At 41.9% G+C, this 25,290-nt stretch overlaps 1 protein-coding gene and 1 long non-coding RNA gene across 4 annotated transcripts in view; one reads left to right on the top strand and one right to left on the bottom strand.

Annotated features, from left to right (window-relative positions):
- The window catches only part of LOC106583165 (inositol 1,4,5-trisphosphate-gated calcium channel ITPR1), a 178,362-nt gene that overhangs the window by 110,973 nt on the left and 42,099 nt on the right, over positions 1–25,290 (top strand). The window contains exons 40-44 of one of the 3 annotated variants that reach the window (XM_045705740.2): positions 3,374–3,418; positions 4,633–4,768; positions 6,578–6,765; positions 23,564–23,747; positions 23,994–24,247. In XM_045705740.2, the coding sequence (XP_045561696.2) occupies positions 3,374–3,418; positions 4,633–4,768; positions 6,578–6,765; positions 23,564–23,747; positions 23,994–24,247 (807 nt within the window). Of the gene's footprint in view, positions 1–3,370; positions 3,419–4,632; positions 4,769–6,577; positions 6,766–23,563; positions 23,748–23,993; positions 24,248–25,290 lie in introns of all 3 variants that reach the window. The other 2 variants (XM_045705739.2, XM_045705741.2) reach the window with 2 other exon arrangements.
- LOC123729709 (uncharacterized) lies at positions 11,851–24,145 on the bottom strand. Its single transcript, XR_006761408.2, has 2 exons — positions 24,006–24,145; positions 11,851–12,047 (listed from the first exon to the last, which is right to left on the bottom strand). It is a non-coding gene; the product is annotated as an uncharacterized LOC123729709 (long non-coding RNA).

Below are 25,290 nucleotides of genomic sequence, written 5' to 3'. Positions count from 1 at the left end.
TCTATCTTTTACAAAGGATCTCTGCTCTAACGTGACACTTCCTACGTCTTCCATAGGCTCTCAGAGCCCGGGAAAAAACAGAATGTCGTCATCCCAGCCCCAGGCTGAAACACATTATCGCCTTTCTCAAGTGGCCGATCAAGGGACTGTGGGCTTAGACGCGTGCCCCGTCTTTGTGATTTTTCCTCTGTTTGCCGAAAAGGAGATTCCCGGTTCGGAATATTATTGCTTTTTTACGAGATAAATTGCATAAAAATTGATTTTTAAACAGCGGTTGACATGCTTCGAAGTACGGTAATGGAATATTTAGACATTTTTTGTCACGAATTGCGCCATGCGCACGACCCTGATTTACCATTTCGGATAGTTTCTGGAACGCACGAACAAAACGCCGCTATTCGGATATAACGATGGATTATTTGGGACCAAACCAACATTTGTTATTGAAGTAGCAGTCCTGGGAGTGCATTCTGACGAAGACAACAAATGGTAATCAAAATTTATAATAGTAAATCTGATTTTGGTGAAGGCTAAACTTGCCGGGTGTCTAAATAGCTAGCCCGTGATGGCTGGGCTATGTACTTAGAATATTGCAAAATGTGCTTTCACCAAAAAGCTATTTTAAAATCGGACACATCGAGTGCATAGAGGAGTTCTGTATCTATAATTCTTAAAATAATTGTTATGCTTTTTGTGAACGTTTATCGTGAGTAATTTAGTAAATTGTTAGTAAATTCCCCGGAAGTTTGCGGGGGGTATGCTAGTTCTGAACGTCACATGCTAATGTAAAAAGCTGTTTTTTGATATAAATATGAACTTGATTGAACAAAACATGCATGTATTGTATAACATAATGTCCTAGGAGTGTCATCTGATGAAGATCATCAAAGGTTAGTGCTGCATTTAGCTGTCTTCTGGGTTTTTGTGACATTATATGCTAGCTTGAAAAATGGGTGTCTGATTATTTCTGGCTGGGTACTCTGCTGACATAATCTAATGTTTTGATTTCGCTGTAAAGCCTTTTTGAAATCGGACAGTGTGGTTAGATAAAGGAGAGTCTTGTCTTTAAAATGCTGTGAAATAGTCATATGTTTGAAAAATTGAAGTTTTTGTATTTTTGAGGAATTTGTAATTCGCGCCACGCCTATCATTGGATATTGGAGCAGGTGTTCCGCTAGCGGAACGTCTAGATGTAAGAGGTTAACTTCTTACATCCAATATCCAATGGAAGAGTGTGGCGCGAAATACAAAACCTCAAATGCAATAATTTCTATTTTTCAAACATACGACTATTTTACACCATTTTACAAGCAAGCATATATGTCACAAAAACCCAAAACACAGCTAAATGAAGCACTAACCTTTGATGATCTTCATCAGATGACACTCCTAGGACATTATGTTATACAATACATGCATGTTTTGTTCAATCAAGTTCATATTTATATCAAAAAACTGCTTTTTACATTGGCGTGTGATGATCAGAAAATGTATTCCCACCGAAAACCTCCGGTGAATTTACTAAATTACTCATCATAAATGTTGACAAAATACATAACAATTATTTTAAGAATTATAGATACAGAACTCCTTTATGCAATCGATATCTCAGATTTTAAAATAGCTTTTCGGCGAAAGCACATTTTGCAATATTCTGAGTACATAGCTCAGCCATCACGGCTAGCTATTTTGACAGCCGCCAACTTCGGGGCACATTAAACTCAGAATTAGTATTAGAAAAATGTTATTACCTTTGCTGATCTTCGTCAGAATGCACTCCCAGGACTGCTACTTCCACAAGAAATGTTGTTTTTGTTCCAAATAATCCATAGTTATGTCCAAATACCTCCGTTTTGTTCGTGCGTTGAGGTCACTATCCAACGGGTAACGCGCGAGCGCAATTCGAGACAAAAAAATACAAAATGTTCCATTACCGTACTTAGAAGCATGTCAAACGCTGTTTAAAATCAATTTTTATGGTATTTTTCTCGTAAAATAGCGATAATATTCCAACCGGACAATAGTGTATTCATTCAAAGAGGAAAAGAAAAAACAGCGTGGTCTCGTGAACGCGCATATCCAATCTCTTTGTCACCAGGCGGACCACTGAGAAACTGAGCTACTATACTCTGCCCAGAGACAGGAGACGCCTCAATCCGCTTTCTGAAGGCTTTAGAGAGCCAATGGAAGCCTTAGAAAGTGCAACGTAACCCCACAGATGCTGTAGTTTCGGTATAGTATCAAAAGAAGAACTACAAATTCTCAGACAGGCCACTTCCTGCTTGGAATTTTCTCAGGTTTTTGCCTGCCATATTCTGTTATACTCACAGACACCATTCAAACAGTTTTAGAAACTTTAGTGTTTTCTATCAAAATCTACTAATAATATGCAAATATTTTACTCTGGGCCCGAGAAGTAGGCCGTTTAATTTGGGTACGTTTTTCATCCGGCCGTGAAAATACTGCCCCCTATAGAGAAGAGGTTAACAAAAAATCATGTGTGTCATATAAAATATATTCACCCCACCCAGTATTGTAATCAAAACTTACCAGAAAGCATGTAGTCCTTGGCTCATACAGTGTAGTAGTGTGGGCTCAATAGCATCTCATTAGTGTGCAAGATCTTGAGAATCAGCTGTTCATGTGATGTAAGAATGCACTGTACATTGGGGATAGTTTAACCAAAATATGCCACAAGACCTAGAATTGTCTTATGTGTGTCCCACAAGAAAGATTCACTGTTATAAGCTAACTTTTTTGATGAATTTAATCAAAATTCCCCAAATTTCAGGGCTTAACTTCCCATGGAAAATGTCTGGGAAAATTCTGGAATTTTACGGGAAAGTTTCCAACTCTTTGCAACCCTATGTGTAGCACATAGCAGAATTTACCTGCGATCCTATCCAAAGCAAAACCTCAAGTGTAGCCCAGTGTTTGTTTGCTCATCTCTCCAAAAGGGCAAGGGTCCATTTAAGAGACGAGAACCGTAGATCACTTTTCTATTTGTGCATGTCTTTATTGGACAGTAGTACTGTGGCCTACTTTGCAGATTGAAATTGGACAAGTTGTTAAATATTGTGAACTGTTGATTTTCTCCCTCACCTTTCACTTCCTGATTAATAGTCATCCTCACCGCTGCTGACCCCTCCCTTTGCTTTGACCCCTCACTAACCTTCACACCACCCCGCTCTAACCCACTGTTAATGGCACGGCACAACCCTATACCTTAACGTCCATAATGAATGAAATTATTAATAAGTTATTAACTATGTGTCTCTGTATGTTGGCCATACAAATGCTGCATGAGGAATAACCCTACGTTTGTTTCTGTTGGCCCACTGTGCTGTACTAACCCACCTCACTGCACCAGCAGCTGGATCTCAACCAGCCACAGAAAATACTGGATGACCAGAGGAGGGTAGGTACTAACCCTGACCGTAACATGAACACAACCATAAACCATAAATCCTGAACCCCAACTAAAACCTAAACAACTGGAGGATCCTAACATGAATAGAACCATAAGCCTAAACTATAGTTTCAGAGGAGGATAGGTAATTCTGAACCTAACCCTAACAGAAATCCCAACACTCATTCTACGATGAAGACTGACCACAGATTGTTAGGCTTTCACCCTAGCCTGAACCCTCAACCTGTCACTGAACTCTACAGATTGTTTTTACTAACCCCACAGCAGCCCTTTCCCTACCGTTGTGGTTAGCTGACTTGGTGCACATCGTATAGTATAATCATGGTTGGCTTAGTGTGTCTCCATGTGTTGAATAGATAAGCTTGTATTTCAGTGGCTCCAACACTGACTGGGTAATGCTACCTAGCACAGCCGAACCAACCTAAACAACATATGTTACCATCCACCTCCACACACTCCAAGGAACCTAGGAGTGGAGGAGAAGGATGTGAGCTCATGTTTGTGGAATGTGATTGGATGATTGGCTCTCAACGTGTGATTGTGTAGCTCATTTCACAGAATGCCCATTCGTCTGCCTCCTGCCAGTGACAGATAAGGTTCTATTCTCTGTGGTGCTGACGCCGACAGGTTTCTGGATGAGCCATGGTGATGGTGTGGGAGGGATGGCCTGTCTGTTGGCCACCCTGTTGGCCTGTCTGAAAACAGCTAGGACCCAAATTCCCGTCGCACTTCTACCAGGGATAGAGATATAACATGCTTGAGGACTGAGCTTTACCTGTGTTTTTGATTGTTTATTCAATACGTGAATGAGAATGTCGGGAGAGTAATAACACTATAGACATTTAACAGATGCTTTATCCACAGCAACATAGGTTGCCCATGCAGGTATCAAAACCATAATCCTGGTGTTTTCAGAACCCTACGCCAACCAAACCAAACTAGGCATCTGAACTCAACTCTAGTCTTCATCTTTGCGAAACTATACTACTTAAGTGCAGTTCATGCACACAATGTTTATTTGGGTTGGCCCTGGCAGCTTACCTCACGTCCCTTCTCTCTTCAAACCCCTTTAATCAATTCAAGTGGGCCTCATTGATGTGATGGTGGATATATGGTGCACATAATGTACACTGTATGATAGACTCCCTTTCAAGTCTCTTACATCATCACACTAATACACCGCCATTTTCCTCTCTCTGAAGGGTGAGGCGCTGAGGCAGATTCTGGTGAACCGTTACTATGGTAACTTCCATAGTAGGAGTGCTGGGCGGAGGGACAGCCTTACGGCCTTCAGCAACGCTACCCTGGTTCCAGTAGGACCCGGCAAGAGCCAATCAGGTCAGAGCACCTCTCTGTCGCTTGGTATGGTATCTATATATAGTATTTATTGATCTGTCATCTCCTTTGTTTGTCTGCTCTCTCTGTCATCTTCTCTGTGTCTGTCTGTCTGTTCTCTTGTCTGTTCTCTTCTCAATCTCTCTCCCTGTCTGTCCGTGGTTTTGGACGAAAAGGTTAACTCAGGTAATTCTGATCCCGCATACAATGGAATCTGTTTGTTTTGTACCTTTTATGTAAGTTGTCACAAACTGTTGTAGAAGTAATTTGCCAGATACAGAGGAACAAAAGGATTGAAACTAAACTGTCAAAAAAGCATGAGTTTCTTTCTAGAGCACACAGGAACCAAACATGACAACGTTGCATATTCTTCTGACCTCATTCTGAACTCTGGACCTCTGCCACCTGCCAAAGAAAATACTCCTCTGTATTGACACACACACACAAACATTCCCACAGACCCACACACCATCATGCGGATAATGCAACTTTGAGAGGTGAAAGTCTGTGTGTGATGGATGGTGGTGGATAGGGATATTGATATTGTTTCCCAAACAGGCCTTCTCATTATCTCTCTATTATATAACCAATAGGACTATCGCCACACACACACACACACACAGAGGGCTAGGTCTTGTCTGGCCCTTTAACTGTGAGCACACAAAGCACAACACTGTAATCTCCTCATAATAAGCACTGCGTGACTGATCTGACCTCACTATTTCAAGTCAAAATATTGAGTTTTCTATGTAGTGTTGTCAACATATAGGCCTATGAGTCAGTCACCAGGATGGAGATGAAGTGTTGTCATGTATTTCTATATAGTTGTACATGTAGTGTTATAACATTTAACATGGTGTCAGCTGTACTGTTTGTTAATATAGCGTGACATCAAATTACCCAGTTATAGCATATCTAATTGCTCAGCCATGTTCATGTCAAACGATGTACTAGTACTGTTAGACCCCTGTGCCTCTTATGGGAATGAGTTGAGAAATAAGCCTAGTTCCTCGTTCACCATGTCTCCCATGTGAACCAAAACACTGCCTGGCAGCCCTCCAGACCATAGCGAGTCAACCCACCCCTCCCTTGTTTGATTCAGTTCTGGCTGTTGGTAGGCGACAGACTACTACTTCCTGTGAAAACGGCCTCCTGGTTGCACCTGTTGCAGAAACGAGAGTCCGGCCTGCTTAGCACTGTGTTTACGTGTGTGTATATGTGCGTGCCTGCCTGCGTGCCTGCCTGCCTGCGTGCCTGCCTGCCTGCGTGGCTGCCTGCCTGCGTGGCTGCCTGCCTGCGTGGCTGCCTGCCTGCGTGGCTGCCTGCCTGCGTGCCGCTGGTAAAGGCTGCCAAGGGCGTTGTCAATAATACTTGTGTTAGAAGCAGAGTATGCCCTCTTTTACGTTCTCACAGGAAAACCCCTCTTGATGTTTTCTTATCAAATAAAAGTATGTATTTGAAATGTGGCAAACGTGCATTTACTTTCTAATTCTATATGCAAGTACATTGTAAATTAATATGTAAAGGTTTCACAATGGATATCATAAGGTGAATGCACCAATTTGTAAGTCGCTCTGGATAAGAGCGTCTGCTAAATGACTTAAATGTAAAATGTAAATGTAAATACACATGTAGGCAACTGCCTGGAAGATGGCACTTTCATATTTCGCCAGAGGTTCCATGTGATTGAGTAGTTTGGAAGTAAGATGTTAGATATAAAGATTTGAAACCTCTCCTTATCGCTATGAGTCAGGAGAACAGGTAGAATCACACTCCTGACACTTCACCTCTGACCCCTGTCCCTCCTTCCAGGTCTCGGTGGTATGGGGGCCCTGAGTCGAGGCGAGATGAGCCTGTCAGAGGTACAGTGTCACCTGGACAAGGAGGGAGCCTCCGACCTCGTCATAGACCTCATCATGAACACCACCAGTGACCGCGTCTTCCAGGAGAGCATCCTATTGGCCATTGCCCTGCTGGAGGGCGGGAACACCACCATCCAAGTGAGTCTGAGCCACTTGTCAATCAAAAGGATGTGGGTGTGTCAGGAGAGTCTGAAGCCCAATACATACCTGAATGATAAATCCAAACAAACATTTTTTTAAGTGCATTTCACTACCATAAAGATGCATCATTGGTCCCAACACACTTCACAGATGAGAAAAAAGGGGAAAGATACAGTGCCTTCAGAAAGTATTCACACCCCTTCACTTGGCAAGACCTGCAAATGGTTGTCTAGCAATGATCAACAACTCATTTGACAGAGCTTGAAGAATAAAAAAATAAAAAAGGCAAATGTTGCACAATCCAGGTGTGGAAAGATGTTTGACTTACCCAGAAATACTTCCAGCTGTAATCGCTGACAAATGTGATTCTAACATGTATTGACTCAGGGGGTTGAATACCATTTCTTTTTTATAGTTTTTTTACAAATGTTTGAATTTTTCTTCCCCTTTGACATTACAGAATATATTGTGTAGATCGTTAACAAAAAATGACAAATCCATTTTATCCCGCTTTGTAACACAACAAAATGTCAAGGGGTATGAATACTTTCTTAAGGCACTGTAAGTCCTTGGATAGGAACAGCACCAGGGCTATTGTAGACTAGACCTTCCACTGCATTGGTCTATCATGTACTGGCATGCTCTGATCCTGTATAAGGCAGCCATTTTACGTTAGTCCACACCCCTCCCTCCCTGCTCCCTTAGAGGATGGCTCACCATGCCCCACAACACTTCTCTACTTTTCCTGACAGAGCTGACCCACTGTAGACAGAGTTTACTGGCAACGTCAAACAATCCTATGAGGCCATGGGGAATGATTTAACTGAAACTGTGAGTCACATGACCGCTGCTCTATCTGGATTATTTACAAGGGAGACATTTTAGAGACGCATATGTTTGTACTGTATATGTAACTAAACTCAGCAAAAAAATAAACGTCCTCTCACTGTCAACTGCATTTATTTTCATCAAACTTAACATGTGTAAGTATTTGTATGAACATAACAACATTCAACAACTGAGACATAAACTGAACAAGTTCCACAGACATGTGACTGACAGAAATGGAATAATGTGTCCCTAAACAAAGGGGGGTCAAAATTGAATCAAAAGTAACAGTCAGTATCTGGTGTGGCCACCAGCTGCATTAAGTACTGCAGTGCATCTCCTCCTCATGGACTGCACCAGATTTGCCAATTCTTGCTGTGAGATGTTGCCCCACTCTTCCTCCAAGGCACCTGCAAGTTCTCGGCGGAATGGCCCTAGCCCTCACTCTCCGATCCAACAGGTCCCAGACGTGCTCAATGGGATTGAGATCCGGGCTCTTCGCTGGCCATGGCAGAACACTTACATTCCTGTCTTGCAGGAAATCAGCTATAACATGTAGTGTTGTTTTTTTAGATAAAATCCTTCTTTATGTCTCAAAAAGTCAGTTTAGTTGGCTCCATCAATTTGAGTAATTCACTCGTTCAACATGCCAAGATAGGAATCCGAAAATATACCCCTAAACTTTGTTTCAATAAGTCAAAATACATTTCTATTTAATCCTCAGATACTATAATATTTCATACGGAAGAAGTATGTTCAATAGGAAACCAATATTAGCAGGTGCACGTTGTCTTCATGGTGCTCGCACACACGAATTTCCCTGTAGTAAAACGCATTATTCTTACTCGTTTTGGAAGAAACAAGCCTGAAACCTTGAATATTGAGTGCTGACACCCAGTGGAAGCCATAGGAATTGCATACTGGGAACTAGATTTAATTATTTCCCTATACTTTCCATTGTAGGAGCATGGGCTCTTAACAACAACAAAAAATATTTTTCTTTGGATTTTCTCCTACCATATCTATTGTGTTATAGTCTCCTACATTATTTTTAACATTTCTACAAACTTCAAAGTGTCTTCTTTCCAATGGTACCAATTATATGAATATCCTGGCTTCAGGGCCTGAGCAACAGGCAGTTTACTTTGGGCACGTCAGTCAGGCGGAAATTGAGAAGAAAGGACCCTAGCCTGAAGAAGTTTTAATGACCGTTCCACAGGTGCATGTTCATTAATTGTTGTGGGAAACAGTGTTTAAACCCTTTACAATGAAGATCTGTGAAGTTATTTGGATTTTTACTAATTGTCTTTGAAAGACAGGGTCCTGAAAAAAGGACATTTCTTTTTTTGCTGAGTTTGTGTTTGAATGTACTATAATTTCCACTTGATATTGAACAGACTGTGAAGGTACAATACTGGTCAGAAGTTTTAGAACATCTACTCGTTAAAGGGTTTTTCTTTATTTTTACTATTTTCTACATTGTAGAATAATAGTGAAGACATCAAAACTATGAAATAACACATGGAATCATGTAGTAAGCAAAAAAGTGTTAAACAAATCAAAATATAGTTTATTTGAGATTCTTCAAATTGCCACCCTTTGCCTTCATGACAGCTTTGCACACTCTTGGCATTCTCTTAACCAGCTTCATGAGGTAGTCACCTGAATGCATTTCAATTAACAGGTGTGCCTTGTTCAAAGTTAATGTGTGGAATTTCTTTCCTTCTTAATGCGTTTGAGCCAATCAGTTGTGTTGTAACAAGGTAGGGGTGGTATATAGAACATAGTCCATATTATGGCAATAACAGCTCAAATAAACAGAGAGAAAGGACAGTCCATTACTTTAAGACATGAAGGTCAGTCAATCATGAAAATGTCAAGAACTTTCAAAGTTTCAAGTGCAGTCGCAAAAACCATCAAGCTCTATGATGAAACTGGCTCTCATGAGGACCGCCACAGGAATGGAAGACCCAAAGTTACCTCTGCTGTAGAGGATAAGTTCATTAGATTTACCAGCCTCAGAAATTGATTCTCAAAAACAAATCAAAATATATTTTATATAACACTTTTTTGGTTACTAGATGATTCCATATGTGTTATTTCATAATTTAGATGTCTTTACTATTATTCTACAATGTAGAAAATAGTAAAAAACAAAGTAAAACCCTTGAATGAGTAGGTGTTCTAAAACTTCCGGTAGTGTATGTTGTTGACTGTCGAGGTATATTTGTAGATCAGCCCCTGTACCGCTGAGCCCCTTGTGGAATAATAACCCTTCCCCTTCATCATGGGCTCATAGAGAGGAAGGCACATCTTGTTGTGGGTGGAATCATCATTTCATAGAGGGCTTGTGTAGATCAACCACTACCACCCTACACCCCTCCACGCTTTTCTGCATTCATCCATTTACGCAGCCAACCTCACTAATGGTTGTTTTGGCAACGCGTTGCCTACCTACCTCTCTGCAAACAGAAGAGAAATTACAAAGAGCCGATTCAAGTGTGTGTGTGTGTGTGTGTAAGTGGTGTGCGTGTGTATGCATGTGTGAACAAGCCTGCTGCATTTATCTGTTTATCTTGTCTCTGTCTGCCTGCCTGCTCCTCTGACTGTCTGCTCCTTTGTCAGTCTGATTGCCTGTGCTTGCGTAAGCAGGGGCAACTTGCATAATCAGATTAGGGGTGAGGAAGCCACACTAGCAGAGATAATGTCCTGGCTTCCCACGGCTGCAGCCTGTCTCCCTCCCTGCCTGTTAGCCTGGCTGTTGCAGAGATAATCAGGTGACCAGCGTTACATAAGGCCTGTGTGAATGAACAATGAGGAATGTCTCAGGCTTCAAAACATTCCGGCCTTCTTTCTAGCTCACTCTCTCGGCCCAAACTGGGTCATTTTGGGTCTCTGAAGTAGGGCAGTAGGCAGGGAGAGGAGAGGAGAGGGGGGGAGAGAAACTGGAGCTTCTCTTCTAACAGTTGTTTTGTACTGAAACACGGAGTGGAAATTTAGAGGGGTAAATACTGAAGTATTAATGCTAACGAGGGTATACATGTTCTCTAAAGTACTTTAACATAACATGCTGTAGCAGTTCATGAATGCAAACCAGTTTGGTAGGCTAGATATTTGCTTTCTGACCCGGATACTTCTGCATATGCTCACTCGCTGTAACCTCCACAAATAACCATTTGATGTCTCTATGCGGTTGTCATCAGTGGTGTCTGGACTGTCCTGTCTCCCTGTAGAGTGAGAAACCTGAGGTCACACTACAAAACCTGTTTCTTAGAAACCTCCAGGTTGACCTTTTTTAGACTGATTAGCTGGACAACAGTTTCAACTTTTGAAGAAATAGGGTTAGCATTACTAATGATTTCAGCACGATGAAACATTGATTTCTCAAACATATTTCAACTCAAGAACCTTTTTGAGTCTTAACATTCATTTGCTGGAGTATTGACATTTAGTTATTTGTCTAAGTGACACACACTTGCATAATGTTTGTGTTCTATTCGCTCAGATTCAGACCACTTTTCTAGCCTCTGCCTTTTTCACAGATGAGAAACAGAGGATGGATAGATAGAGCTCAGTCTATTCTGTCCCTTTTGAACAAGGGATCTACTCTGAGGTCTTTTATCTGTGTTGATGTGTCTCTTGCCCAGACACCTGTTCAGGGTAGAAGCCTGGGAAAGTGTTCACTCACTCACTCCAGTAACACAGTTAACCATTACCTCCTGACCTACATATCATACAGAAATAAACCTGACCATGTACTCCCTCACTTACACCTTTCTCCCTCACTCTGTGACGGCAGGCCATTAATGACTGAGGAATTGACTTTGGTCCCGGGCTGTGAGGTTGACCGTGCGGAAGGATTTTAACAGTGAGGAGGCATACAAGGAAGATGTGATTTTTCTTGCCAATGTGAGGATAAAGAGCCGGCGAACTGTACAATTATTTACACAATGAAATAAACAGGACGATGAACAGAAAGGTAAACTGACGTGAATAACAGAGCTTAACAAAAGAAAACCCAGGCTTCAATCATGCCTGTGAACCCGGCAGCTGCCGACCTGTTACCTGTCGGTCTCGCAAACAAAGCAATGCAATGCTTCTTGTAGCAACACCCATTACCCAGAATGTATCATAAACCCTACCAATTACCTAATTGACAATAAAATTCAATGAAGGTATGAAAAATGGCATACAAACACATTCAGTTAATATATTCACATGATAAATATCCACATATCAATCACAGTCAATAAATGTGCTCATAATCAACGGGTTTTAATCAATTTCTGGACATACATAATCAAGCAAGACTTTAGATCATGGATCACTGTATGTCATAATCTTCACTCCGGCCAACTTCATTTATTTTCTTTTAACAATCAACATCAGTCACTTTGTTGCAGGAAATGTTAGATTGTTCCTGCATGCCACACTTCTTCCTGTAACAGCTACTGCTGGAAGAGAGGGAGATAATGGTTGTGTGAGTGGTAATTGGGTTGTGGCACACACACAAGTGGTGACTTGTAACATTTCAGCAGTGGTCGGGCACCTGCCATAAAAACATCAAGTTATGCCTTCCCGTGTCAGGGCAGAGAGGATAGGAAGAAGAGTAGGAGATGAAGGAACAGGGAAGAGGAAGAGACGAGTTCTGACAGGAGGATAGGAGGAAGATTTGAAACAAGAGGCTAGTTCAGGGTAAGAGAGGGGGAAAAAAGAGAATTCAGTGGAAAGAGGAGAGTAGGAGAGCTGCAATTCCAGTTAGTCTGTGTGTGGTGCTGCCCGATGTGTGTGAGGGAGAAAGAGAGAGAAGGAGTGCGGATATAAATAGCTGTTATATAACATCCCTTTGTTGATGCCAAGTGGCGGAACGGAAGGAGTGAAGGGAAAGCGCTGTGACCTTGTTTTTCAGAGCCACCCGCCCCCGCCTCTCCTCGCCCTGCCTCGCTCCCAACTCTTATTCTGCTAAATGACTTAAATGTAAAATGTAATGTTATTCTGCTCAGGGTTCATCTCCATGGTTACAGACAGGCTCTCTGTTTACCCAACACTCCAGGGGACTCCTGAAACTCCCCATCTCTTGCTTCTCTCCATTCTCTACTCCTGCACCACCATGTCTTACTTAACATACTCAACATCAATCTGTCGAGTGTCGTCTCTGTTCCAGCACTCGTTTTCTAAATCCTGACTAAACACAGATGGCTTTTTTAACCCCTTACACTCGTGGAAATTAGCCTATATGGATAGGGCCCAATTGAAGTGTTTCTAACAGAAGAAATATGAAAAGAATATGTATGACCATGGTAGCAATTGAAAGAGAACACTTTGGAGATTTAAGGGGAAATTATCAGACCAAAGGTGAGGATACAACAGTTCACCTGTCACAAGACTGATTCCAAACATTACACTTTTGATTTTATTTGCATTTGATATTTTCTGTACTTTCACAGCATTTATCAATAACAAAATCTGAAAATCAGGGGTTGGAACCTAAATTATTTTGTAATTTTTTTTGTTCTGAACAGCACCATTATTATTTTTTTTGTTCCGTTCACTGTTCCGTCCTGCAAAATAAAGTTCTGAACAAGTTCAGGGAAAGAAGTAATGCCTTATATCGTTCTTTTCTGATAGAACAGCTTTCTATGGAGCGGGCAAGCTATAGTTGTTTTAGCCTAGGCAGCCAATAGTTTATGGGCGCTATCGGCTGCCTAGGCTATAGTTGTTCACTTGTGCGATGGACAGACAAGTGTATGGCACGAGAGGCGACTGAAATTTGGCAGGTGGAGAGAAAGTGAGAGAGGGTGGAGGAACGCTGGGCATCTTATGACCTGAATTTGTCCCAGAGAATTATACCTATGGAGGAACTTTCAACTCCCGAGAGATGGACCAGAGCTAGCTAGCTAACAAGCTTGTGTGTGCAGAGCGGCACCAGAATTAAAAACACATCTCACCTTTTTGTAGTTAATAAATCCAATGTGAAACATGATAATTATAGTATCCGTAACTAGCATTGAAGAGGTTTATACATTTTTCTCTAGTAGTCTCTCCCTAATTTCTGAATCACGCTTGTAACGTCAGTAGACTACAGTAGCCTAAGCTTCGGAGGGGGAGGGGCGCACACACTGGCAAAGATATTCAACTGGCAGGCAGGCACTGGAATAAGTTTGAGTGACAGAGTGAGGGCTTTGGCAAGAACATAAAATAACGTTATTAACTGGTTCCCATGCTTTGAAAATAACAGTTCTGTTCCGGAACTGTATAGATCTCTTTCGTTCCTTTTTCTGATTCTGTTCCTACAAAAAGGATGTTTTTTCCCCGGTTTTATGTTCCCTGAACCGGTTCCAACCCCTGCTGAAAATACTCTGCATACATTCAGTAACATAATAACAATATTCATTGACATCTTGGAGTAGGTGCAAGTTAAAAAAAAAAACTATTTCAAGGGTTTGAGTGTGAGGTCTAACTGGTTTCTCCACCTCTCCAAACTGTGCACAGTTCCCAAGTAATTTATGACTCAAGGAAAGAGCTTTTTTTTTCTTAGTTCTCCTAGATCTGCCATTGAGGAACTGAGGCAAGCACCATTTTTTTAATTTAGAACACCATCACCCAATTTTTGTTGTTTATGCAATCCAAAATCACACAATTATTGTTGTTTATGCCACCCAAAATCACACAATTAGTGTTGTTTATGCAGTCCAAAATTACACAATTAGTGTTGTTTATGCAAATCCACCATCACACAATTATGCAATCCAAAAACGTTCCATTATAAATCGCAATCTGGGTCAGATGGGCATCATTTGAAATCTTATTCTATTGCCAACATGGCTCGCTAAGTTATGAAATACTTTCTTAGTGTTAGGCTTTCAAAAGGCACTTCAGACAAATATTGTAATTTTTGATTTGCATAGAATGGAGTCATGAGTGCTTTCAAGTGCGTGTTCCACTGCTAAGTTTCTTCACAATATGATTAATATATTCTCATTCTGTTCAGCACAACCCAGGGTGTAACGCATGTCATCCTTATAACTGGATCAAACATAGAGATCATAAATGTTGATACTGTAAATTACATGAGTTTTCAAATATGGAAATGTGAAATGCTCATTTGGACTCATGGGTATCTGGTTTGCTTGTATGACATCAGAGTGGTATTTATTATAATCCTCAACGTCTAATCTTTCCAAACACATCGACTCCTCTCGATTTACAGCATTTCCTTCACTCTGACAACAACAAATGTGAAAGCACCCCAATTAGTGGGAGGGATGGGGGCATCTTGTCATGCACGGTGCTCAAGTCAAAACCCATACAGCGCTGTGAACCAGAGAACCTGTATACGGGATGACGAGGGCTGTGAGTCGAAAGGGTTAATACATCTGGCAACGCCATTTACTTGGAGGGGCTTTTGACACATTTCTGTGGCTAATAAAGAGACTATATCTCTATTATTCTACTGAAGTCTTCTTATAAAAGGGGGACATTTTTGATCATGCTGAAATGCAGAAGAAAGAACATATTACTTGTACCAGTGTGTTGTTGCAACGTCCATGACAAGGCAGTGTGTACACTGTGATGCATGCCAAGCATCCTCCTGTTTGAGGAAGACCCCTGTCCTCTAGGATTTAGACGAGATCAGCACAGTTCTTAGAAAGGGTCTAAGCCTCTTTCAGACAGACGAAGAGGGGGAAAGAGACAGATGGAGAGAGAGACCGAGCGAGACAGGGAAAGAGAGAGGGAGAGATAGAGGGTGAGTATGAATAACAGAGATGCTGTCGGCCGTAGACTGTGCCTGGTGTCTGATGCCATAACCTAACGCTCATTCAATTACAGTAGACATGATACTTCTCATCCTCACCACTGTCATACATCATCAGTGTCATAAATCCATCACAACCAAACTGAAGCCTCAACATTACCTCACAAAACTCCACCAAACCCAACATACCCACAACATAGTAACCCTGACCCAACCCAGATCCCAGACTCCACCAACCCTGTCATCTCTGGCAACACTGCCAACTGAGTCCCATTTGCACATAGATATTCAACCACAGCCACCAGTTCAGAGAGTGGAGAGTAATGTGCCCTAGTAGTGAGAGGAAGCATGTCAACACAAAGGTGGGGAGGGAGAAGAGAATGAATTTGGTTGTTACATAAGAGCAGTGTAGTTCGAGAGGCATTTGTAGGCATTTGAAAAGTTGTTTAGCAGTGGTCCAATATTTTACCAGCGCGAGTACTACTGTACAGTCAATGTGTTGAGCGTTTTCCTCAAATTTACTTTGTTAAAATCCCAAGCTACAATAAATGCGGCCTCTGGATATGTGGTTTCCAGTTTGCATAAAGTTCAGTGTAGTTCTTTGAGGGTCACCGTGGTATCGGCTTGAGGGGGTACCAGAGCGCCAAATCTAGGTCCAAAAGGCTTCTTAACAGCTTCTACCCCCAAGCCATAAGACTCCTGAACAGCTAATCAAATGGCTTCCCAGACTATTTGCATTGTCTGTCCCCCCACCCCCTCTTTTACGCTGCTGCTACTCTCTGTTTATTATCTATGCATAGTCACTTTAATTCTAACTACATGTACATATTACCTCAATTACCTCGACTAGCCTGTGCCCCTGCACATTGACTCTGTACCGGTACCCCCTGTATATAGCCTTGCTACTGTTGTTTTGCTGCTGCTCTTGAATTATTTGTTCTTTTGTTTTTATTTTTTTTTAAATGTAATCTATTTTTACTTCACTTATTTTTCTTAAAACTGCATTGTTGGTTAAGGGCTTGTAAGTAAGCATTTCACTGTAAGGTCTACACCTGTTGTATTAGGCGCATGTGACAAGTACAATTTGATTTGAATATACACGGCTTGACTATAACCGAAGAGAATTCTCTTGGGAGGTAATATGGTCGGCATTTGATTGTGAAGTATTCTAGGTTGGGTGAACAAAAGGATTTGAGTTTCTGTATGTTATCACAATCACACCATGAGTAGTTAATCATGAAACATACACCCCTGCCTTTCTTCTTCCCAGAGAGTTCTTCATTCCTGTCTGCGCGATGTACTGAGAACCCAGATGGCTGTATGGACGGGGACAGTATATCCCGAGAGAGCCATGAAACCGTGGATAGATGGCAGTATTCGTGCAAAACTGAAAGCGCGAACCACCGCATTAAACCATGGCAATGTGACTGGGAATATGACCGAATTCAAACAGTGTAGTTATTCCCTCCGTAAGGCAATGAAACAGGCAAAACGTCAGTACAGAGACAGTGGAGTTGCAATTCAACGGCTCAGACACGAGACGTATGTGGCAGGGTCTACAGACAAGCACAGACTACAATAGGAAAAACAGCTACGTCGTGGACACCGACGTCTTGCTTCCAGACAAGCTAAACACCTTTTTCGCCCGCTATGAGGATAACACAGTGCCACCGACGCGGCCCGCTACCAAGGACTGTGGGCTCTACTTCTCCGTGGCCCACGTGAGTAAGACATTTAAGTGTGTTAACCCTCGCAAGGCTCCCGGCCCAGACGGCATCCCTAGCCCCATCCTCATAGCATGCGCAGACCAGCTGGCTGGAGTGTTTACGGACATATTCAATCTCTTCCTATCCCAATCTGCTGTCCCCAATTGCTTCAAGATGTCCACCATTGTTCCTGTACCCAAGAAAGCGAAGTTAACTGAACTAAATGACTATCGCCCCGTAGCGCTCACTTCTGTCATTAGGAAGTGCTTTGAGAGTCTGGTTAAGGATCATATCACCTCTACCTTATCTGACACCATAGACCCACTTCAATTTGCTTACTGCCCCAATAGATCCACAGACGATGCAATCGCCATCACACTGCCCTATCCCGTCTGGACAAGATGAATACCAATGTAAGAATGCTGTTAATTGACTATAGCTCAGCATTCAACACCATAGTACCCTCCAAGCTCATCATTAAACTCGGGGCCCTGGGTCCTGGACTTCCTGACGGGCTGCCCCCAGGTGGTGAAGGTAGGAAACAACACCTCCACTTCGCTGATCCTCAACACAAGGGCCCCACAAGGGTGCGGGCTCAGCCCCCTCCTGTACTCCCTGTTCACCCATGACTCCTCCAACTCAATCATCAGGTTTGCAGATGACACAACAGTAGTAGGCCTGATTACCAACAATGACGAAACAGCCTATGGGAAGGAGGTGAGGGCCCTGGGAGAGTGGTGCCAGGAAAATAACCTCTCACTCAACATCAACAAAACAAAGGAGCTGATTGTGGACTTCAGGAAACAGCAGAAGGAGCACGCCCCTATCCACATCGACGGCAGGGAAGTGGAGAAGGTGGAAAGTTCTTCGACGTACACATCACTGACGATCTGAAATGGTCCATCCACATAGACAGTGTGGTGAGGAAGGCTCAACAGCACCTCTTCAACCTCAGGAGGCTGAAGATATTTGGCTTGGCCCCTAAAACCATCACAAACTTTTACAGATGCACAATCGAGAGCATCCTGTAGGTACTGTATCACCGCCTGGGACGGCAACTGTACCACCCGCAGGGCTCTCCAGAGGGTGGTGCGGTCTGCCTAATGCATCACAGAGGGAAAACTACCTGCCCTCCAGGACACCTACAGCACCCGATGTAACAGGAAGGCCAAAAAGATCATCAAGGACATCAACCACCCGAGCCACGTCCTGTTCACCCTGCTATCATCCAGAAGGCGAGATCAGTACAGGTGCATCAAAGCTGGGTCCGAGAGACTGAAAAACAGCTTCTATCTCAAGGCCATCAGACTGTTAAATAGCCATCAGTAGCCGGCTTCCACCAGGCTATGCAACCCCGCACCTTAGAGGCTACTGCCTTATATACATAGACTTTGAATCACTGGCCACTTTAATAATGGGACACTAGTCACTTTAATAATGTTGTAATTAATAATGTTCTTAATTCCATTATTTTACTTTAGATTTGTGTGTATTGTTAGATACTACTGCACTGTTGGAGCTAGGAACACAACCATTTCGCTACACCCGCAATGAACCTCCGGTCAGAGCCCCGCGGTGTAGCCTCTCCCACCCCCTTCCTCCTTCACCCAGGCCCCAAGGTCCCACCCCCTTCCTCCTTCACCCAGGCCCCAAGGTCCCACCCCCTTCCTCCTTCACCCCAGGCCCCAAGGTCCCACCCCCTTCCTCCTTCACCCAGGCCCCAAGGTCCCACCCACGCCCGTGCTGTCTAATAACAGAGGACAAGCGTGATGTGAGCAAAGAGGGAGATGGGGAGAAAGAGAGATGAGAAGATACGTCTTTACTGAGAGAAGGAGATATGGAGGGCGAGAGAAAGACAGACATGAACACTTCAGCCCCCCAATCTCTCCCATCCATCCCTCCCACCCTCCCTGTGGTGTGGGTTTCCAGGTTGTGAGGTTCAGTTAATCACTACCTCTCTGCACTATCCACTCTGTCATCAAGTTATCTATTGCACTGGGTCTTGCTGGATAGCACGAATACTAACCCATACCACCACCACATTTGCGAGTGGTCTAGTGCACAGTGGTGGGGGTTGGGGTGAGGCTGGGGGCTTTGGAGTCTGTTGCCCAGGGTCATAAGTTCACAACGATAACATTGTTTATTTGGAATAGAGGGTGGTAGAAGGAGAAGTCACTCATCACAAGATGGGCAGGTCTCTAATCATGACACAACATAATACTGCTTTGTTCAAACTGCATAATATTTTGATACTAAGGAAAGATGCTGGTGAGAATCTAGTGAGTTATCACTTTCACAATAAGTGAAACTATACAGTGCCTTCAGAAAGTATTTGCATCCCTTGACTTTTTCCACATTTTGTTACAAATTATGATTAAAATGGATTATATATATTTATTTTTTTAAATGGGGGGGGTCTACAGAAAATACTCTAATCTCAAAGTGGAAGAAAAATAATACTTTTTTAAAGATTAATTTCAAATGTAACACTAATCTTGATTAGATAAGTATTCAACGCCCTGAATCAATACATGTTACAATCACCCTTGGCAGCGATTAGATACAGATTAGATAGTCTTTTTGGGTACGATCTTAGTACAATATTTTTTCCATTATCCTTTTTAAATTCTTCAAGCTCTGACCAGTTGGTTGTTGATCATTGCTAGACAGCCATTTTCAAGTCTTGACATTAGATTTTAAGCTGATTTAAGTCAAAACTGTAACTAGGCCACTCAATATTTTTATTCTATACAGACTTCCTTCTTTTCATTCTGTCATTTAGGTTGGTATTGTGGAGTAACTACAATGTTGTTGATTCGTCCTCACTTTTCTCCAATCACAGCCATGCAACTCTGTAACTGTTTTAAAGTCACCATTGGCCTCATAGTGAAATCCCTGAGCGGTTTCCTTCCACTCCAGCAACTGAGTTAGGAAAGACGCCTGTATCTTTGTAGTGACTGGGTGTATTGATACACCATCCAAAGCGTAATTAATAACTTCACTATGCTCAAAGTGATATTCCGTGTCTATTTTCTTTTTTAAAATGTTTTACCCTTTGCGAGGCATTGGAAAAACTCCCTGGTCTGTGGTTGAATCTGGGCTTGAAATTCACTAATCGACTGAGGGACCTTACAATTATCTGTATGTGTGGGGTACAGAGTAAAAAATCATGTTGCCCACTATTATTGCACACAAAGTGAGTCCATTAAAATTATTATGTGACTTGTTAAGCACATTTTTACTCCTGAACGTATTTAGGCTTGCCATAAGGGGTTGAATACTTATTGACATTTCAGCCTTAAATGTTTTAATTTGTAAAAATTTCAAGAAACAAAATTCCACTTTGACATGTTTGCGTATTGTGTGGCACACAGTCTCAATTTAATCAGTTTTAAATTCAGCCTGTAGCACAACAAAATGTGGAAAAAGTCAAAGGGTGTGAGTACTTTCTGAAAGTGCTATAGATATACCATGTTTTGCTAGCAAGTCAGCAATGTACTATTTAATGTTGGCTTGGAAACTCTGAAAATGCTATCTTTTCAACCACATTGGTTCATTGTGAGCTACAAATAATATGTGAAAACACTGCCAATGTGATATTCCTATTGCATCTTCATTATCATCTACATTATGACATAATGTATTTGACTAACATATTTTGGCACAGATTTGAAAATGATTACTGCAGACTACATAGTACTCCACAATTGTGTTGTTAGCAGACCCAGGGCTGATTACCAATGAGGATTGGCATGTTTCATTCATTTCACATTTCTAACATTGTACTGATAAAGTAGTGAATGTCGCCCTGCCAACGAGCCTTCTATACCACATCTCTTTTTTCAAATAACATCGTAAAATGGAGTTTGTCCATTTTGTTTATACTTTATTCAAACTGATTAAAACTATTTGTTTTTCAATCCCGCTTCTCCACACACACACACACACACACACACACACACACACACACTGTAAGGATCCACCCCTTTTTATCAATTTTTGCCAAAAATGACATACCCAAATCTAACTGCCTGTAGCTCAGGACCTGAAGCAATGATATGCATATTCTTTATACTATTTGAAAAGAAACACTTTGAAGTTTGTGGAAATGTGAAATTAATGTATGAGAATATAACACATTAGATCTGGTAAAAGATAATACAAAGAAAATAAACTTTTTTAAATGCAAGAGAAAGGCCATAATGTATTATTCCAGCCCAGGCGCAATTTAGATTTTGGCCACTAGATGGCAGCAGTGTATGTGCTAAGTTTTAGACTGATCCAATGAACCGTTGCATTTCTGTTAAAAATGTTGTATTAAGACTTCCCAAATGTGCCTAATTGGTTTATTAATAACTTTTCTAGTTCATAACTGTGCACTCTCCTCAAACAATAGCATGGTATTCTTTCACTGTAATAGCTACTGTAAATTGGACAGTGCGGTTCGATTTACAAGAATTTAAGCTTTCTGCCAATATCAGATATGTCTATGTTCTGGTAAATTTTCTTGTTACTTACAACCTCATGCTAATCGCATTAGCACACATTAGCTCAACCGTCCCAAGGGTGAGACAATGATCTGTAGAGATCCTTAAGAGGTTTAAACTAGCCCTTAAGCACACACACACTACCCCAGTTTAACAAAGTTTACACCTAACCTGGAAATAAGTCTAGTTATGCAACAAGCTTTCAGAACTGGCCTAGATACCAGCTGATAACATTTTCTCCCCCTCACTCTCTCCCTCCATCTCTCCCTACCTCTTTTACTCCTTTTCCATTTCTCAGATTTTTTCTGGTAACACTTTACTATTGACACTGTGTCATAACACGTTATGACAATGTCATAACAGCTGACATAACTTGTCATAACCTGTCATAATATGGTTAACACTGTCATGACCCATATATTTACACCTGTTGTGAAACATATATTGCGTTATTTTATGTCTGGTTATGACACCTACATAAGTGTCAAAACCCACATTTATTCAAACTATTTTATTCCCTGCCTAGAAGTTTGTTTCAAAGTTTGTTTCTTAAATCCTTTGTTGTTGTTGTAGTAATGAATTCTTTAATGTTTTTTTTTCATCATTTGAAATAACACTTTATGACACTGTCAAGAAGCATTATGACCATCGTAATCACATAAGCTAGATAGGCCTATCACGTACATGCCCTCAGATCAGTCATCTGTCAAAAAGAGGGTGTCTTGTCCTGCTCCTGAAATCTGCTCCTGCATTCATCCCAGTAATCAGCAACAGAGCATTGGGTTAGGTGCATGTCTGACATCAATGTGTGTGCAATTACAATGATAATTGAACATGGTCCAATTTTTTATATATTTTTTTATATCATAAACACACTGTTAACATGTAGGCTATGGTGTCATGGAATGTGGTAGGTTTTTGGGGTTTGACACTCTTATGTAGGTGTCAGGTGTCATAACCAGCAATAAAGTAACGCAATATTTGTCACAACAGGTCTAAATGTGGCATGACTGTGTTAGGACCATATTATAACGGGTTATGACATGTATGACTGTCATAACATGTTATGACGCTGGGTGTCAAGTAAAGCGTCACCTTTTTTCTTATTTTCTTCCTTGCACCCTTTTTCCTCTCCCTGTGTTTGTCTCCCTCCCTCCTTCCCTTCCCCTCTCCCTCCACCCTCTCCCCCCTCTCCCTATCTATGTAAGTAGGGCAGGCTTCACCCACTCGTGTCATTTTTCACCCTAAGCAGTGTGACCTGGCCTGTTCTGGCATTGGTTTGGAGTCTCTCCTCTCCCTCCCAGTAGACTGACCAGATAACAGGCTGAGGCTGACTATGGCCGTGGTCTAATGATTTTCTGCATGCATGGGGCACACAGCAATAAAGAGAGAGAGAAATAAAGAATTCCGGTCTTGAATCCCTTGTGTTGCCATAGACTGTTTGCACAGTAGAATAGGGTAAACAACAATGCGTTTTCGACCACAGTCTTCTCATGACTTTAAATGGCGTGTGGAAAAACAAAGCAGGTGACTACGTAGGTGCCTTTAGGGCCATTACCATCTCAATGGTAGTATTCAGTGTTAAAGTACCTGTGTTAATGTACATGACTTGAACTTCCCTTGTCTGAAGAATGTGCTGCAGAGAGTATATTTTAATGATATGTACTTAGTGCTACTGTAAACACAGCAGAGCAGGCCTGTCTTATTTTGATCAATTAGATCAATTACCTGAAACTCTGTGTTTTGACCAATGGTCATTTAGCAGTTGCTTTTATCTAAAGCTGTCTTACAGTTATCACATTTACTTCTACTATTTGGGAATCAAACCCACAACTGTGGTGTTGTGAACACTTTGGTCCACATAACCAACTGAGCCTTCAACAATGTCTGTTGTAATTCATTTGGTAAAGTAGGCTACACACAACAATACACAAGCATGTGGCGTGAAATAACGTTCCCAATCTTTAATTGTAAATAACGTTACTTCCCTATACCTTTTTGTTTTACTTTTGTGCTAGCGTTCCTTCATCTGCCGTCTGACGGAGGACAAGAAGTCAGAGAAGTTTTTCCGTGTGTTCTATGACCGGATGAAGCTTGCCCAGCTGGAGATTAAAGCCACGGTGACGGTCAACACCAGCGACCTCGGCAACAGGAAGAGAGACGACGACGCCCCCGACAAGGACGTGCCCGTCCGCAAGAAAGGTCAGAGGTCAACCAAAATCAAAATGGCCGTCTCATATCAGCTGTTAATGGGTTTTGTTTTGGAGTAGGATGAAGTTACACATAGATAAATGTCTAAGGTAAATTTATCTCTGAACACATTAGCAATAAAAAAATAACTGCCATGAAGAGGTATTTATTTTTACCCCAGTACCTAGTTTTGTGATGATTTATAGACTTTGTGGGGTGGTTCTGTTGACCTCCCCTCGCCTCCCTGTGTCTCTGCAGCCAAAGACTCACCGGTACTGGTGACAGATGAGGCGAGAGAGCAGCTGCTGGAGGCCTCGTCGGCCACTAAGAAAGCCTTCAACTCATACCGCCGTGAGGCCGACCCCGATGACCACTTCTCTACGGCTGATGGCACACCCAGCACCGGGGACAAGGGCCAGGACGATGGAGAGATGAGCTTTATCATCGTCATCATGCAGCCTATCCTGCGCTTCCTCCAGCTGCTCTGTGAGAATCACAACCGAGACCTGCAGGTCAGTCAGCCAGCCCAACACCAGGGGAAGCCAGCCCTCAGACACTGCCTCTTTAGTCTTATTTATACCTTACCGGTTCCTACTTTACTTAGCTTTTTTTATGGATAGTTTTGCGTTAATCATTACTTTGTTTGCTTAGAATTTCCTACTACGTAGGCTGGTAAGTCAATAGCTGGATGTATCCTCCATTGAGCAGGTAATTGGCCCTGTTGAAAATCACTACAGCTCAGTCTTCAGGTTATCTCCTGCTCCCACCAATCTCTTGTGTGTGGTCTGTGTAGAGGTCGACCAATTTAATTAGGGACAATTTGAAGTTTTCGTAAAAATCGGTAATCGGCATTTTTGGAAGCCGATTACATTGCCCTCCACGAGGAGACTGCGTGGCAGGCTGACCACCTGTTACGTGAGTGCAGCAAGAAGCCAAGGTAAGTTGCTAGCTAGCATGAAACTTATCTTATAAAAAACAATCAATCTTAACATAATCACTAGTTAACTACACATGGTTGACGATATTACTAGTTTAACTAGCTTGTCCTGCATTGCATATAATCGATGCGGTGCCTGTTAATTTCTCATCGAATCACAGCCTACTTCGCCAAACGGGTGTTGATTTAACAAGCGCATTTGTGAAAAAAGCACAGTCGTTGCACCAATGTATCTTACCAAAAACATAAATCCCTTTCTTAAAATCAATACACAAGTATATTTTTTTAAACCTGCATATTTAGTTAAAATAAATTAATGTTAGCAGGCAATATTAACTAGGGAAATTGTGTCACTGCTCTTGCGTTCTGTGCAAGCAGAGTCAGGGGATATGCAGCAGTTTGGGCCGCCTGGCTCGTTGCAAACTGTGCGAAGACCATTTCTTCCTAACAAAGACCGTAATTAATTTGCCAGAATTTTACATAATTATGACATAACATTGAAGGTTGTGCAATGTAACAGGAATATTTAGACTTATGGATGCCACCCGTCGATAAAATATGGAACGGTTCCGTATTTCACTGAAAGAATAAACGTTTTGTTTTCGAGATGATAGTTTG

The sequence above is a fragment of the Salmo salar genome, chromosome 22, assembly GCF_965601325.2.
Source record: "Salmo salar chromosome 22, fSalSal1, whole genome shotgun sequence".
In the NCBI taxonomy this organism is placed as follows: domain Eukaryota; kingdom Metazoa; phylum Chordata; class Actinopteri; order Salmoniformes; family Salmonidae; genus Salmo; species Salmo salar.
The sequence above is the reverse complement of the archived record's forward strand: the minus strand, read 5'-3'. Positions and strand labels throughout refer to the sequence as shown.